Source organism: Nelumbo lutea, chromosome 2, assembly GCF_056320005.1.
Source record: "Nelumbo lutea isolate HS-2025 chromosome 2, American lotus-T2T, whole genome shotgun sequence".
In the NCBI taxonomy this organism is placed as follows: Eukaryota; Viridiplantae; Streptophyta; class Magnoliopsida; order Proteales; family Nelumbonaceae; genus Nelumbo; species Nelumbo lutea.
The window spans coordinates 113550965-113569670 of NC_142685.1; the positions used below are offsets into that span (position 1 = coordinate 113550965).

At 35.6% G+C, this 18706-nt stretch overlaps 1 protein-coding gene across 3 annotated transcripts in view; it reads left to right on the top strand.

Annotated features, from left to right (window-relative positions):
* The first annotated feature begins 13797 nt into the window (after positions 1–13797).
* OVA5 (Lysyl-tRNA synthetase, class II) overlaps positions 13798–18706 on the top strand; it is a 40812-nt gene continuing 35903 nt past the window's right edge. For all 3 annotated transcript variants that reach the window (XM_088969007.1, XM_088969006.1, XM_088969008.1), the window contains exons 1-3: positions 13798–14272; positions 17418–17636; positions 18255–18366. In XM_088969007.1, coding sequence (XP_088825133.1) covers positions 14066–14272; positions 17418–17636; positions 18255–18366 — 538 coding nt within the window. In that variant the 5' untranslated portion in view covers positions 13798–14065. The remainder of the gene's footprint in view (positions 14273–17417; positions 17637–18254; positions 18367–18706) is intronic.

Sequence of the window (18706 nt, forward strand, 5' to 3'; positions counted from 1 at the left end):
TCAATCTCGTAATCATAACCAGAGGAGGAATCGGAATCATCGGATGAGTAACTGTAGTAGGAATCGGGTGGCGGGAAACAGAAGAAAGTCCACAAGCAGAGAGCTAGACGGCCCAACTGCCGCAACGGTAAACAGCACACGAGCTCCAATACTTGTTGGCTGCTTAATATCTCCGGATTGCAAGCTATGTATTGACACACATTCGCCGATAGGTTTGCTACAGCCACCACAAGAAGACTGTTGAAAACCATCTCTCCTCTGAATTCGCCCTCTCGTATTTTTGATGCTGCCGCTTCTTCTTTCGTTTCGATTCAAATCTTCATTTCGATAATTCGATTCTTCTTGCTGCGAGTTGCGACAGAGGAAACCAAGGAGAACATGGAAAAGAAAGGGAAACCCGGAAACCAATAATGGATTTTGGTTTTTTCCGTGAGGATTTGAGTTTTTTTTTTTTCGTTGACCTTTTTTTTTTATTTTTAGCGGATAAAATTCGGAGTGGGATGTCCTGTCTTTGCCATCAAAACACGTTCCAATTTCAACACTTATCAATAAGATCTGACACTGTACATCTCAGAAACGTGGGATCCATCATAAAAATGTGGGATCTATTATGTATGAGATGTGCGGTGTCAGATCTTGTTGACAAGGTAATGGATCGATCATTTTCTCATTGAAATAGAAAAGCGTGTGATGTGGTTGCCTCGTGGATATTGGAATTGGGATCTGCTGATGCTTGCAATGCACGGTGGGGTGTGTCTTTGAAGTCGTTGTGAGGCGCCCTGATCCGGTTTCGAATACGTGGATTTGAGAATGAAAGAAAGAAAAGAAAATTAATAAGATTGTATAAAAAATTATTTTACTATAAATAAAATGAATTAAAAGGCCCATCATCTATCAATTAAAAACATGAAAATTTGTTTGCTTTTTCTTGGTTAAAATTTAGTGATGTATAATGATATTATTGAAAATTCAAGTGGATAATTTAGGTTTAGGGGGTGTTGGGTAATATGATTGATTTTAGTTTCTTTAAAACAAAAGTGATTTTATTTTTTTTTTCGTAGTTGTTTTTTTCAATGTTTTCAACCCACTGGTGATATGGCCGATCAAATCGTTCAAACCGTCACCCGGTCAAGATTCTATGTCTGATTCATTTAAGATTCGTCAGATTATTAAAAACCATTGACTTGGTCAAGAATCGATCAACCTATCTCATTCAACCATTGACCCATTGGACCCAATCACCAAGTCACAGGTTGCACACTCAATGTATGCAAACTTTCGAAGGTCATAACTTTACACTCCAATGTCCGATTTGAGTGATTTTTTTATGTTTTGTAACTTTTCGAGATCTATGCGTCCCAAAGCACCACCTCACTATTTTTGAAAAAAAAAACAATTTTAGCCTCAAATTCTAATTTTTAATATTTTTTATGTAAAAGTAAAATTGAGTTAAAAATATAAATTAAATATAAAAATACATATAACATATCTAAAACATGTTTATACATTATTTATTGACAAAATATATATTTATACACATATGTATATATATTTACATATATACATACATACATACATACATGCATACATACATACACATAGACATACATATATATATATGATGACATGGCATAGCCTGAACCGCTCAACCCGATCGGTCAAATTGGTTCTTTTTTTGAAAAACTACTTCTTCTCCGACCAATTTCATTTTTCTTAGGGGGTAATGTTAATGGTTTTTATTTTTCATAAAAGGATAGCCACAACACCATTAAATGTTAAAATAGGAAAAAAAATTGAATATGCAATCTATATACTTACTAACAATTGAGCTATATATACACATAATATTTTACCCTTAAACCCTAGACTCTATCAAGACAATTTGACCCATTTGACGAGAGAAAAACAAAAACACTTATCCTTTTCTTAGCTTTAAAACTCATCTTCATCATCATTCAAAGATATCAAATTTGACTAAAATCTCATCCTTCAATTTCAAATAATTATTTATTTTTAAATTGTAATTATTGTTGAAATCCATAAAAACCAAAAAAAAAAACAAAAACAAAAAAGTTGAACCAAAACTACCTATATGTTGGGGTTAAGAATGAGGGTGTTTGGAATCATAGGTGTTTATTAAATAAACACTGCCACATAGGTGAATTCGTACACATAGGGACTTGCAAAAGTAGGCTTCGATTTATGTGCACGCCTACCATCGCAGGAAGCTTCATTTTAGCACTTCCCTCAACAGATAGGCGTTTATTCATTGTTTTGCTGATGTGGCACCTAATGGTGATTGTCCATAAACGGGTTCATTATTGTTTTTCTCGGTTTTCCAAACAAATCAAGTACAAAACATTTAGTCAATAAACGTTAATGTGAAAACATGGGTAAATTACAAAGACCCCTATATTGTGGGGTCATTGGATCAATGACAATTACTTCTCCAAGCTTTTATTAGTGATAGATACCCGAAAACTTTCATTTTGGGACAAAAAAACCCTATCCATTTAAGTATATGACATAATGCAATAAATTACCAAAATGCCCACCTAAACTTCCCTTGTTTTCTTTTCTTCACCATTTATCTTAAACCCTAATTGGCCCAAAAATACATCCATTTTCTCCAAACGTAGCTAAACTAACAAGACTCATTTCAGTGGCACAAAAACAATTTTATTTAGATTATTGTTTCACTTCACTAACATTAATGGCACTCTCCAAATTATCCACTTCTTTTCCCAATAAACTAAGTAAGCTCAAATGAAACATTGAATTTATACCTATCAAGAAGAAATCTCTACCATTTCATTTGAATATTGAATTCAGTTAGAAATATGCAATGATCTATAAAGCAACCGCGAGGACTTCAAGATTATATTTATAAAACTAGTAGAATCATAAATCGTCTAAGCAAATAAGAAAATGGTAGCTTGATGATTAAAAAAACAACTAAATGAGTCTTTTTTTTTAACAAACAGAACTCTAATGGAGGGGAGGTATTTGTCACTAAGGCCATGTTTGTTTGAGGTGGAAAATCGAACTGAGGTAAATTTTACACCTTGGTTCGATTTTATACGTGTCTGGTAGAGGTGTTAATATTGCCTCATGAATCAATGTAAAAGTCCATTATCGCCAACGTTTACATCGAAAATCAATGAAAATTTGTTGTAAACTTTTCCTTCTTCTCCGTCGAATGGTCTCCTCTATACTAGGGGTGGATTTGAGCCGAGCAGAGCAGAATAGTACCAGGCTCGAGTCAAGAGTTCATAAGCTCGAAATCAGCTTGGCTCGTTTTATATTTTATAAATATTTTATTATAAAAATATTTAGAAAAAATATTTTATAAAATAAAAAATATATATATAATTTTATATTTTATATTTAAAAATTTAAGAATTATAATATTTTTTATTATATATACATTATTTTCTATAATTTTTATTATTATATTTGAGTCGGCTCGCGAGCCTCACGAGCCAAGCTCTACTAGGCTCAAGCTCGGCTGAAACAGAGCCGAGCCGAGCTTGAGCAGCTCGTGAAAAGCTCAACTTGTTGCCACCCCTACTCTATACGAAGAGTCAAAGAAAGGGTGAGAAGACCTCCTCTCCTCTGATCATGAGAAACCTCCTCCATCCAATGGTCTCCATCCAAAGAAGAGCTTGTCGGCCATTAACATCCTATCACCGGCCGTCAACATACTTAGAGCGCGGGCTTATGGAGTTGAAATCATTGTCGTCGATGGAGAAAGAGATCCGCAGGCTCGATGTCGACTCCATAGAGTTTCAGAGCAGATCTCCTTCCAAACTGAGCCTAAGGTGGGTTTGTGTTTCCTGCACTAAGGTTGGCTCTAGCCTTTAGGTTTATTTATTTAACAGACTGAACTGCCTCACCTACAAACCTTCATCTCTAATCGTTGGAAAATATTTTCCAACTATACCAGCTCCTCCTCAATCCCTCTTTGCCGCTCACTGCATTCTGCAACTCGCTATCGAAAATACTGAATCCTCTTAAGGCTGTCTAAAACTGCCAGCCCATCTCTGCCATCCTTCCTTGCATTTGAGTATCCTATGATACTTTCAGCTTCTTCGTCAAGAATCAATACCCATCTAAGGATCTGAAGAGATTCTTTGAGATAAACTTGTTATGCTCTTGCAGCACAGCAGTGTTCCCTTCGCCGTCTCCTCTTCTACAGTTGTAGTATCTTTTTCTGGCAGCGCAAGCTTGGACCTTGGGGAATAACATCTTGTTTTGTGCTTTATTATCATTGAGGAACTCCTCCATATCTTTCAGTTCATGAGCCTTTTGAGCAAGCTCCCCAGCTATTTTCTCCTTCTCCTTCCCCAAGCCTGTGAACATCCGTTCCAGGCTCTTTTGTGCCACCATGCTCGTACTGAGTTTCAGAGCAGAGTTTCATAACAGAGTTTCACTTTTACATCGAAACAACCAAACAACATGAGAGAAGAATTTCAAAACACCTAGTTCAATTTTAAATCAATCACTAAACCGGGATCAAATTTTCCATCCGTATAAATTTGAATTTACACCTCTACCAAACACAACCTAAGTAAAATGCTAGAGGGATCTTTATCATAAATAAAACTTTATAGGTAACTATCATTAACCCCATGGTATAGTTAACAAATAAACTGTATTTCTTGAAAGACATGATATTCGAGGGTGCTTTAAGAGACCCCCACTCACCCACCCCACCCCAATAATTAATTGGTTACCACTTTTATGACATGGTCAATTGGTTACAATTTTTTAATAGTATCATGTATTTCCAATACCATGGTAAAACCATGAGATTGGTGATCCAACCCAAATTCTATGTTTACATCAATTCAATATTTATTTATACTATATAAAATGGATACTTGCATTGGTTTTTGTGCATCCCGTTCAAGAAAAATAGTCGTTGGGGCCCTTAGGGGACCCCCATACAGCTAGTTTCAGATTTTTAGGGTTTTTTTACAAAAATATCCCCCTCAATCAACAACTATAAGTTTATAAATAGCTATATATGGGGGGTATTTATGTATTTTGGCTTTAAGGAAGAAAAAGACAATAGTGCCCCTCCAATAGTTATATCCTATAATATAACATATAGTTTGGGAGTTTGGGGGCATAAAGTGATAAATGACTTTATAATGACTAAAATGCCCATCCCAACAATTAAAAAAAGGCTAGTTTTTAGGGTATTTTAGGTAATTGAATTATTTTCAATTCATATAAATAGCCCTATCCTCCACCATTTTCATCACACCAATTCATCGATTATGTTCTTAATTCTCATACTCTTTTAATTTCTCATCTCATATTGTCATAGTGTCATACACTTAGTAAGTTAGGAGGCTTTGGCCCTTGAAGCTATAATCGTTGAAATCAAGTTGAGATTTTGAACCAATAATCTAGTCATTCAGGTAAGTGCAATTAAATTATTTTTTATTTTTTTATAATTAAAAAAAAAAGGCCCACTCCTCCCCTTGAAACAAATTCCCTGACATTAAGTTCACTAGTTCGATTTGGAAAAGTATTTAAAACATAGGATGTTGAGGGGAAGGGAAAAAAAGTCATTTGCAAAAAATGTATGATTGACTTTAGCTTCAGTAGCAAGGGTGGTATTAGCCACTTGGGTAGACATTTGCTCTTCCATAAGAAACAAGAAAAAGACATTTGCTTTAAAGATCTGTTGGATGTTAATGATAAATTACAAGACAAAGAAGGGCATGGCAATACTATACCTGACCTAATGAAGCATATGGTTGAAGTCAAGGAGATGGAGTAGTTTCTTCAATTTTATTTAAATTAGTTGTTATTTTTTTCAACAAATGTAATATTTTATTTTCAATTTGCAATTTTTTATATTCTAAATGAAATTAAATTCCTATTTTTTTTCCAATTTGTTGTCCATTTTGTATTTTGGTAAGTATTTTTCCATTTATTTGTTAGAATTTTTTTAGTTTCTTTTAATTTGTTTATGAAGGAAAATTATGTATTTTAGTTTTACTTAGCAAAATAAATAAATAAATAAAACCAAAATGCCAAAACAACAACAAAAAAAATAGTATGGGCATTTATGGCTTAGTTTAGCCCAAGCCCACAGCACGGTTTTCTACCCACCTGGCCTAGACCCGCGGCACGACATGACATGGGCTCGCATGGGTTCGGGCCATGTGAGGGAAGCACAACCTAGGAATGGCAATGGGGCGGATTTAGGGCGGAGATGACATTCCCCATCCCTGACTTGACCACCAAATCACCCCCATCCCCGTCTCCGATCCCAAGTGGAGAAAGAAATCCTCCCTCCATCCCCGACCCAACAGGGATAAATTCCCCGTCGGAGACCTGAATCCCCAAGGTCTTAACCATTAACACAACAAAACTACTGAAAAACATAAACAGAAAAGAAAATAGAAATACAGGTTGCGAGTTTTCTCTGAGAGACAAAGAAATAGAGAGAGAAACAGGAGCGAGAGATAGAGAGAAGATTGAAGAATTGAGAGACTGAGAATGAGAGAGAGAGAGAGGACCATTGCGAGTTGAGGTTGGCAACGACAGAGAGAGAGTCCGACGGGCGACAACGACGGCGGTCGACAACGATAAACGAAGGTTGAAGGAAGATTGAATAACTGAGTTTCAATTCTTCATTCTTTGAGTATCTCTTCTCTGTCCTCTATGGAGACTTGAGTATCAATGTCCGACAGGCGAGTGGCGATAGCGACGACGGTTGGCGAATTGACGACGAAGATGAAGGAAGATGAAGTTAGGGTTTAGAGTTCTCTCTTCTCTGTCTGTCAAAGAGACAAAGACTCAAAGTTGAAGTGTTTTACTGTTTTTTAAGTTTTAATCTTTAAAAAAATGAATAATGATTATTATAATTAATATATATATATATATATATATATATATTAATCAGGGTCGAGGTGGGGCGGGGATTGCATTCCCTATCCCTGTCCTTGAACACGATCAGGATTCAGGGGTCGCCCCATCCTTGACCCCAACCCCGCCAAAGTACCACCCATACCCAACCCCGACAGGTCGGGGAGCCCAAGTACCTGTTGGGGATGGGGAAAATTGTCACCCCTAGTACAATTCGCTCTTTACATGGGTTGCAGGCGGGTCATACCGTTCTAGCATGACCCGAATTACATTTACAACTCTAAAGGCACATGGGGAAGATTAACTTCGATGGAACATGTGAACCTTCAAGTGTTGGGATTGATTGATCATGGCTGGAAACCACAATGGTACCTTTACAATTGGGCATGCTCGGGTGTTGGGTTTGGCCATATTTGTCATGAAAAGATATTCTTAATGCATGGTTAAAATATGATGTAGGACAAGTACCGGATGCTCTATGTGGGGATCCAATGTGAATTCTAAATTAGGGGTGTTCACATTAAATGTCAAACTGATCAAACTGACCAAACCAGCCCGACCCAATCCGAGTTGGTCAATTTTTCAAAACTATGGGTTATTCGGTTTGGATAAAAAATAAGCCGACAACTCAGTTCAGTTTCAGTTTCATGTATGAAAACTGAAACCGAATTGGACCGATCCTATATGTTTAAGTAATTATTAATTAGTCCCTACCCTATATGTTAAATGTTGATTTAACATATTTATGTTTTGTTTGAACTTTGAAAAAAATGGTTATTTATGATAAAAACTAAAAACATAAAACCAATACAAATATAATACAATGGTACAATATTTAATTCAGTTTTGTATAAATTTAAATATATATTGACAAAAAAATCAATTTTGCATATAAACTAGTCGTTAAATATATATTTTGATTTTGCATAAAACTAAAAAGAAATAAACTTAAATATAAATAGATATTTTAGTTTAATAAATATATATAAACCGATAAACCGACCCTTCATGTTTGGGTCGGTTTTCCTTCAAGGTCGGTTGGTTTCAGTTTAGTTAATAAGTAAACTAACAATGTTAGGTTGATTGAAGAAAATGACTCAAACCGACCCAACCAACCCCTGAACACCGCTATTCTGAACTAGCACCCATAGTTATCATATACACATTGGGGTTCTATTAATCATCCACAGTGGCAAATGCCCCTTTCTTTCCTGATTTCATTTGATCTCCCAATCATCTAAGGTTTCTAGTTTGATTTTGGTCAAAATTGTGGTTGAAACAGACATAAAAACTCGACTCTAGTTTGCTTTTCACTTTTTTTTTTTGGTGCTATTTGGTGATATGCTCAAATCCCCTTTGGGTCCCATCACCACACTTGAGCTTCATTTGGCAGTGTGATTAATAAGGCCTTACCTCCGTATTGTGGTTTAAACAGGCGATAAATCTAGTTTAGGACGTTTGGTAAAATCATACTAAACCAACTTATCAAGCCCCCCCAAAAAAAATAAAAATAACTAATTCAAATAAGGGGTTCAAAGCTCATTTTTCTAAACTGAAAACAATGCAAATAAAGTGTAAATGCAAATATGCATAATGCATTATGGTCCAAGCAAATGCAAAGTTGGGTTACTTTTGCATTGACAAATTTACTTTCTTACCAAGCAACTTTTAGTTGTAATAAATGCAAACACATATATCGATATAGAAATACGTTTGCTAACACAACTTTGAATGCAAATTTACTTGTGTTTTTCGATGTAAAACTACCTCTCATTTTAGGTGTAAACATGCATTGAAAATTGTGGTTTTTGTCATTGTCAATACACAAATACTTATTGTCAAACTCTAGTGAAACTAAACCAAAGTGCATATTTGCATTAAACCGGTGTTTATAACCTATTTGCACCATTTCCAAATGCAGCCTTAATTTATTAAGGCCATTTAAAAAAATACTACTTTAATTATATTAATATTTTAAAAGACAAAAATGCCCCTATCATTTTTACCAAAAGTTTTTCATTAAGTTGCATTGTTTGCGGTCTAAATATTGGACTGGAGGAGTTTTACACTTTGGTCTGGTTTTGTTGCCATTTGGATGAAATATAAGGCTGTGTTTAGAAGTGATATAATTATTTACACCAATTCGGTTTTGTTGACGTTTGGAAGGAGTATAAATCAAGATCGACATAAAACTCCACTGCAATTTAGATTTGTCGGCATTTGAATGGAGTGGAGTTTTATGTCACAAATTGATGTAAAACAAGACCTCATCAAAAGTAAAATTTTACATTGATTATTCATGTAAATACTACATTGATAAAATCGATGTAAACTCCATGCGCTTCAAAGTTAACATTCACTTTTTTTTTTAATGTTTAGTGTAAAACATCATCGGTTCATCGATGTAAGTAACCATAAAAAAATCAATGTAAAATTCCTCATTATTGAGTTTTACGCCAACAACCGAGGGAAATTTTACTCTCATAAAAACAATGTAAATATTTGCATCAATAATCGCTATTTCTTTAACCAAAGAGTGCAAAATTCCTCATGTTAGGTGTTACACCGCATTCAATTACAGCCTTATAAACAATAACTCTGGTTTCTTTGACATTAGAGACGTTGCAAGTTTGCAAAACTCACCAGTTTCCAGTCTTCCACCGAACAAGCAACTATTGTTTCTTCTTCTTCTTCTTCTTATCCATTTGTTAAATTTTGGTTTACATGTTTCATTTTTTTGGTTTTGATTGAAGTTGTCCTTTTATGGACAAATATAACATTTGTGAGTGATCTATCTGGAGCTACTAATTTGAGTTATATAGGAACAACAACTCTTGTACTTGCATGCATTGAATCGGCATTCCTCTAGTTTCCCAACCATGTGGGCCTTGTTAATCTTCTATATCCTGGAAAACTACAAACTGGTAATATGTCCATTCCCTCTTGGTGTAAATTATTGTATAATTGATGAGTTGATGAATTGAATTGGTGTTAGTGTCTCTTTTTCTCATGTACATGTTTCTTTGTATGGTAAGCCTATGTAGGAGGGGGTTTATTAATAGTAATAGTAAACGAATAAAAGACAAAATACAAGTTGTTTGAGAAAATAACAAATCGAGTTGTTTGTGTGGTTAACGTGTTAGAATGAAAATCACAATTAGATTTGAATCTTAAGCATCCTCAACTGGAGTTTAGTTTTCCGCCCACACCAAATGTTTAATGTGATTTTAGTAATATGTTTATACTTTAAGAAATTTCTTGGTACCCAAGAATAATCTACAACCTCCTCAATAGTCTAAATTGAATCTATCTTGTGATGTGGAACCCCCTTCATCTCTTAAATAACTTCCTTTCATTGGTCTGTTGAATGTCATTTATGGTGTTTTAAGATGTGCTATACAACCTTATGGGAGTATGTTGAAATATTTATTCACTTCAATACAAGGTAACTATTGTCAAATGGATTATTTCACAGCCTTTTTTTTTGTGAGGCCTATTTCATTTTTAAAGCCTCAATAGTCCCCCCTCTCCTTTTGCATTATTTTTAATTTTCCATTGAAGCTTTGGTACTCTTCTTTTTGGAATGCAATAAAAATTAAGTTATAGGAGTGGAGAATGGCTTATCTATCATATACCAGAAAATTTGTGTAGCTTAAGTAATTACAACTTAAACAAAACCCAGTCTACCTAGTTGAGAGGCTCAATGATGGCCTGGAGAAGACACCTTCAGCTCTTTCTGTGGCACCCCTTAAGACATATTAGTGTGTTGCTAGTTCTAGATATGCTATGGCTGCTACTTTATGTGCAGCTCTTGCTATCTTGCATATGCCCTTGTTATTTATTGATCTATCTCTACCTATATATGAAATTAATAGCTTACAATCATATGGTAACGATTTGATAACCTTTCTTCATGCCTATTAGCCAACCATGTGGAAACAGTTCTTCATGCCTATTCATAGTTGGCTTAGTAATACTGATTTATTGTATGCAGTCCTCACACAATGTTCATCCATATCAATATGAAAAATTACATATTTTCCTCATTGAAACCACAAGAAGTGAACTTTTAGAGTATATGCAAATAAGGCCTCAACAACCCTACAACTAATTTTCATTCTTAACCCTACTTTTAGTTCTTACATAAAAGAAAGAGGGCACACACCTTGGCCATATGAGTGAATTTCCAAAATACTTTATGAATAAACACGAAGATGAATTTTAGTATACACACTTTTCCAATTTGGAGGAGATGGGTTTTACATGCTGCATTAGTTCAAATAAGTGGTTACATCCTAAATATCATAGAAACTCATTTGCTTATTGCACATGACCAAAGACAATATTAATGCATTACAAATCATAATAATACATAACAATTTCAATCCCTATGCATTGATCTAAACCTAATTTGACTAGGAGTTTGAATTTGGTTAAGGGTTTGGTTTGCTTACTGATGCAATCCCAATTCCACTGTCTTGATGCTTTGGGTATGGGAGAGTTTGGTTTGTCTCAATGTATATATAGTAAGTGAATGGTTTGAATATTTAATCTAATTTGGAACATGTCATGTATTAAAGAGCCTTTTTAATGACTCCCCTCTTCTCTCATGCTTATTTATTTCAACCAAACTCACATAGGACAGATCTTGCACTTAAAGCTTAAATTTGATTTGTCTTTGAACTTTTAACATCATATTTAATTTGAAATGTTTATTTTTTTTTTCAGCCATGTATTGAAGAGAACTGAAGGGACAAGGAATGAACAAATGGTATGACCAACAAATGAATGCTTACAATACAAGGTGTGCCTAAATGCAAAATCCAAAGAGACAAGGAATAAACCTCAACGTTCTGATTCAACTATTGCTAATGCATACTGTGGATTATTGTAAACAACCATATAATGCACATTATCATTATTATTTCAGATGAAGTCATCAGGTTCATTGAACATAGCCCTTCTGTAATTTATGAGTTCTGCCTCTAGTAGAATGGTATAGGAATACATGTAAAATGATGATTCAGAAAATATGTTCATAGGTGAAAATTCCATTTGTTATATAGTCACTACAATTTTTTTTTTTTTTATAACCATTGTTGTTTTCTTGATTTTTTCATGGAATTTTAATACTTTATGAAATTTCTGATATTTCCTATACAGCATTTTTATTTATTTATTTTAAATTGTTATATGTATTTTGGTCAATTTGCAATATAGGGGTTTTTTGATCAAGTTAATTATTTATCAAGTCCATAATTAATTATGCTGAACACATTGACATGCAATGGTATTTGATCCCAAATCTCTGCTACAACCAATAGGAGGCCTTACCAACCAGCTGGTAAGCACATTGCAAACACATTGATATTTGATGCTTCATACTCTATAAGGCGTTTTGGGTAGTATATTTTTAATGGCCACTTATACAAATTATGGGTATTTTGATAATTTTGTTAATAAAAAGGTATTTTGGTCATATTTATTATGTTTAGGACCAACAATCAAATCATGAAAAATACATTGACAAATGGAAAACATGATAGAATTAATTGTTTTATGACATTAGTGTGCCATTTTTAGTGTTTTATGCTAAATAAAATCACAAGGGTAACATTGACATTTAGGGAGCAGCAATAAGTGATGCCTACCATTTAGTTTCTTATGTGACTTCTTTTAAGATGACTTTAAAATTTTTAGAAGTCTAAAAAGCTACTAGGGTTGTTCATAAAATGAACAAACCGACCAAATTGGATTCTATTTCTATATTCTTCCTATATCTAAAAACTAAGACTAACCAATTAATTACAATTACAAAAAAAAAAAGAGAATAGATCCATAGGTTCAATACCTTGTTAGAAAACTCCTGCTTCATAGAAATATCAAATTGGATAGAGTTGACGAATGAGGTAGGTTCATTAACAATTCACATATTAGAATGCCAAAAAAGAAAGCATTCACTCCACTCCTAGGCAATCAAAACTTTTTTGAATGATATTCAAGAAAAAAAGATCGCTAAAGAAAAATTTATAGAATTATAATAATTATTCATGTTGAACGAAATGATAGAGGAATACCTGGAGACACGTATACAAAAGCTTCACATAAGAATCCACAAAGTTAACCCAAAGTGGTCGGTCAATTTCGGTTTGGTTAATATTAAAAACGATGAATCGGTTTGGTAGTGGGTTATATATCCTTGTAAACCGAATTAAGATCGACCTGAAGTAAATACATGGTAACGTGCCAATAGAAGCCATTTGCCTTTTATTTTTTTTTCTCTAAGCTGTCAATCCTATAATCTCTAGCCTCTCTCAATCGGTTAGTCCTATCCTAAGTCTTGACATCCTTTCCCATCTTCACGCTCTCTCTCCCTACTTCCTTTAATGTGTGTTGACAAGTGACAAAAGTTCATGTCAGTCCTAATATCCTCCCCCCCTCTCTCTCTCTTTGCTTTAACGGCTTCCCCATAACGACTAATTGGCAACAAGGAATTTTGAGAATTCTGCCCATGTCTATCCATAATACATTATCCCTCAGTGAATTGAGAACATCTCCCCCTTACATAATACTATATAGAAGAAGAGATATTCTCTATGTGTGGCTGTGATTAATATGGGCAAGAGATCTGAACTCGAATTTTGGTCTTTTACTTGGTTAACCTATAAAACTGACCAAAATACAAAAAGGAATTTAAAATAATTTGTGTACTATTGTTAATCCGTTTTTGGTTGGCTTAATTACCAACCCAATAGTATTGTTTAGATGGATACAAAAAAATAAAACCAAACTAACCCATGTACAGTCCTATAAGCTACCTTAGGCTATGTTTGGTTTGAAGGAAAGAATAGGAAAAGGAATGGAAAAAAATAGACCTTTACAAATCTTATATAGTTTTTTTTTTTTTTTCTGCATTTCCCTTCTTTTCCCTACTCTTTCTTTCAAATTTCCATCTCTGCTGGAACGAACCGGCTAATATCTGCTTTTCAGTTTTCATTGGTACGTGGGATAAATGGATGATGATGCTCCGAATCAGGTCCGTCCGGAATAAAACCGCATTTGTTACCAAACACGCATGCGTTCTAAACCCTGAACCCCGTAGCTGTATTCGCAACTGAAAGATAGACAGCTCACCAGAGCTCAGCTTATCGGATAGGAGAAGCAAGAGCTGACAAAGATGGAGGCGTTGAAGGCCTGGAGCGCATCGTCGCACTCTTTCAAGCATTTCTTTCACCTCGCCTCTGCCACCACCAAGAGAGTCAGGCCCTTGGTGGTGGTCCGGTGTTGTGCTTCCTCCACCGACCGCAACAGACGCCGACCCTCCTCCTCTCCTTCATCCTCCACCTCTGACAGAGACGCCATTCGTGCCATTCGCCTCAAAAAGGTAAATGCTAGCACTGCTCCCTACTCGCGTGACAAATTTCTCTATACAAATCTCATTGTCTGGATAAAATCCAGTCAAAGCATTCAATTGGATACTAAACTTTTTTCTATGCATCCAATTCTCAACTTTGATTATCTGACGACGACGTTCAAAACCATTTCGACATTTAATTGCTAGTAGGAAATTAAATAGTGCATTAACATGAGTTGTGAAGGCGTAGATGGCAAATTGAACTTGAAGGGCTCAAGGAGTCATTTGCATTTTCAAAAGAACCATAGACGGCGACTATAAGAGTAGAGAAAATTGGTTATTTGCAACTATGAAGTGGATTGAACTGGTATAAATATCAGGGGGATTTCAGGAAACATTACATTCTAGGTGTTGATTCAGGAAGGATCAGGAAGGAAGGGAGTCATCAAGGACCAATAAGAAATAACTATTTACTTTGCAATGAATATGAAGTGCGATGCTTCAGATGGCTTATGAATCAGAATTTGGATGGATGTAAATTGTAGCTGCTATGTCGAGTGAGAAGCACTGTGGCCTGCCCACAGGTTACAGAAGCTAGATGAAGAAACAACTCACTGAATCGTTGCGGTAGAGTATGATAGTGGCAGATGGATATCCGCCTTTTTTTACCATGTTGATACCCATCATTTGTAAGGCTGCAACTTGTGCAAGCCCAACCCAACCTGAGCTTTTGCATGGTTGGGTTGATGTAGGAATGCTCCTAAAACGTTCAGGTCTCAAAGGCCAAAGCCAAACCTTGGAAGCATCACATCCACATAATGAAACAAACTTATGTATTCTATTCTCTTTTTCATGGGAAACAACCAATATACCCATATTTATAAATTATAACCAAATATAGCAGCTGATTGTCTCTAACTAGGAATTCTACTCTTACTTGCCTTAGGAGTACTAAATGAAATCGAAACCAATGACTTCTGACAACTATATAACCAAAATAACCTTACTGTCAAACACTCCTGCTGTAAAACACTCTCTTAACTACTTCTATTTCTTAAACTTAATTACTAACTCAAAGCACCTGGAATTTATTCTAGCTCCCAGCTAGAATCTGAACCATCATTGTGCCAAATAAGAATCAAAGCCTTAGAATTGTTGGGACATTTCTTATCCATTTATAAATCTTTTTTCTTGAGAAAGGAAAACTTTCATTAAAAGAGAGGGGAAGGATATACAGGATGTATAAGAGATTGATCAATCAGAAGCCAAAAAAAAAAGAAAAAAAAAGAAACAAAAAGCCTTCCCAACCCATTAAAGAGGAAGCTCTATATTGCTGTACAAAAAGTCCCTGCCCACCCCGGATTTATCCATTTGTAAATCTTGGAGTTCGCAGTATGATCCCTATCACATAGCATGCTCAAAAAATGTTGGATTTATAAGATCTTGGTCCTGTTGGAAAGACAACTATGCTACCTATATCAAAACCATACAAGTTTTGATGCCTAAAAGTTTTACAGACATAGCGCCACCAAGGCAAAGACATGCAACGATGTCACAGTCTGACACAAGCTTAGCCTTACCTATGGTTGGTGGGCTTATGTTAAGTGGTATTATCGTAAATATTTCTAGTATGATTTTTCAGAAAAAGTGATGTATCCTTTTTGGCAAACCACCAAAAGCTTAACATACTCTTTGAGGAGGGGTGGTCGACCTCCTTGGGTGCCTGACCTTGGCACTCCATAGACCAACATCCCTTGCAGGGTGGCCTTGGTTAATGGCTAGCTATCAGGGTTCCTCATGGGGACAGTGCATGGATCGGCACTGCGCAATGCACATCAAGGGGAGGTTTTGCACGTGGAACTGGCCTAAGCATGACCCTACACCTTGCCAACCTCGTGTCTAAGCTAATCGAGCTACTCCATTGCCCACAACGCACAGGTGTGTTCACAGCCCAGCGGTTGCTAGCATATCATCGGCACAATGGTTGCCTCACATCATCCGCATTCCCCCTTTGGCACGTAAAGGCGCCTCCCATGGACCGGCAAGAGACAACATAGTGCCTTGGCCATGTGCCGCGAGGTCATGAACCAGCGCCACTAACCTTGGTGGAGACATCATTGGGCCGACACATGGCCCTTACACACACAAAGGCTTGTCCTGGCTGCACATGGCTTGGACGCCTCACGGGTTTCTTCTGCTACAAACCTAACACTGTAACAATGAGGCATATGTCTTGAGGCACAAGTCAGAGAAACATTTTTCAGGGCTGTATTGCTTGTTGTACATGGAGGCTTAAAGTTGGGGAATCACTGTACTTTAGAGAAATCATTTGGAAAAAGACTCCTAGGTCATTTTAAGTTGCCTAGCAAATAACAGCATAGGGCCATGGCAATATAGACATGTCGTGAGAGAAGTAATAAGGCCGGCACAGGATTTGATAGCTGAACTCTGATGGTCACAATGGTCACAAAGGGGGCAAACATCTTTGCTGATGTTCTAACCAAACAAGGGGTGAATAGGGCACAATTGTATCGGGTGATGATAAATAGGGATTCTGTTGCCTAGTTATTTGAGAGGGTTTCAAATTTAAAAGTGTATTTGGAGAAGAGTTCTATTGCAGGAATTAATTTGGAGGATAGGGAAGTGGATTCCTTTGTGGAAATCTTGGGATGTGTCAGGACTTCGTCACCAATTAAGTACGTAGGATTTCCTTTAGGTGCTAATACCAGAAACAACACCTTCTGGCACCCTATCGTGGAAAGGGTAATGAAGCGGTTGGCTGGTTGGAAAAGGAATCATATTTCAACGGGTGGTAGGGTTATGCTTATCAAGTCCACTTTAGCAAATTTCCTTGTGTATTACTTGTTTGTCTTAGATACCACAAGCTATTGCAAAAGAAGTTGAGAAATTAATGATGAATTTTTATGTGGCAACAAAAAATTTTTTTGCGTATGTATACAATGTTTACTATAAAATTAATGTTATATTATATAGCATTGTAATTGGTTAATATAATTTAGTACCAGGTGCCATTTCTGTTAATTCAGTTTGCTATTTCTTCTCCAACTGAATGTGTTTTTAACTATATGAGGCATGGTTTGCACTCATTAATTGAAGAAGCCTTCATTTCTTTAACATTTCAATTTGAACTTGGTGAACATTCATTCTCTTTCAGGTGGAGGAATTAAGGACCAAGGGTTGTGAACCTTATGCATATAGGTGGGATAGGACTCATACTACAAGACAGTTGCAAGATAAATATAAGAATCTGGGAAATGGTGAAGAATCATGCAATGAGGATGATTTAGTGTCAATAGCTGGAAGAATTGTAGCTCGTAGAGCATTTGGAAAACTTGCTTTTTTGACTTTAAGAGATGATTCAGGGACAATTCAAGTATGTTGAAGTTCTTATTTAGCATTCTTGATTCATATTTCTTTGGATGGATTTCAACATTGAAATTCTTTTGTGGTGGTTAGGGTTGGTTTTCTTGATCTGCCTTAACATGTTGAAATATAGTAATCTGGAAAAGAGATTTTTTACAGCAGGAAAATAAGGGTCTAGTAACACAAAAATCTTGCCTAAAATGGGTTCTGATAGTTGGTGCAGTGTAACCTATATCCGTACATTGCTTTTGACCTTTTGTCTTTGATTTTATATACATAATATACTAAAAGGATGGGCTCAGTCTGAATCTGATTGAACCAACTAAATTTTATGTCTGTCCGAGTGGGTTTTTGTATACCAGTTGGTCTCAGAATGGAAAATCATGGCATGTTTAAGAATTGGCAGTCCTTGGTTTAATCTCACACAATTCATCCTTTGATATGCCATTTTTTTTCAATGTGATATACTGACATGTATGTACAGAAGTCAGAAACTTAAAAAATAAAGAATTTGGTTGTATATCTACAAGCTCCTCTTGCTTAACAAATAACAATTTGAGCACCCCACGCTTATGTTTTTTAAACATTTAAAAGTGTTGTTCTAAACTTATGAAGTTCTGGTGTTTAGCTTTACTGCGAGAAGGAAAGGCTTTTAAATGATCAATTTGAGAAGTTGAAGACACTTGTTGATATTGGTGATATAATAGGCACGAGTGGCTCAATAAAGAGGACTGAGAAAGGTGATCCTTGAAAACTACCTTTGCTCTATCTTCAGTCATTAATTGGATTTCTTTGAACCCTCTTGATCTGTAGAAATCCTAATGGCAAAATACATCCTTAACTGTGTTGAGCTATTTGCTTCTGTTTTTATCCTTTGCTGTGAGAAATGAAGATCCAATGTTGGTCATATTTCCATTTTGTCAAGTTCTCTTATGATGCCTTTATGTATGTTCCTCATCTGCAAATTAAGTCATATGAATTTTGAAAGTTATCTATAACTCTAATACAACAGTTATTTTAGGATAGTTTAGGGACTTTTTTTTGTGGGTTGGTGTGAGGATACCACATCTTAAAGCCACA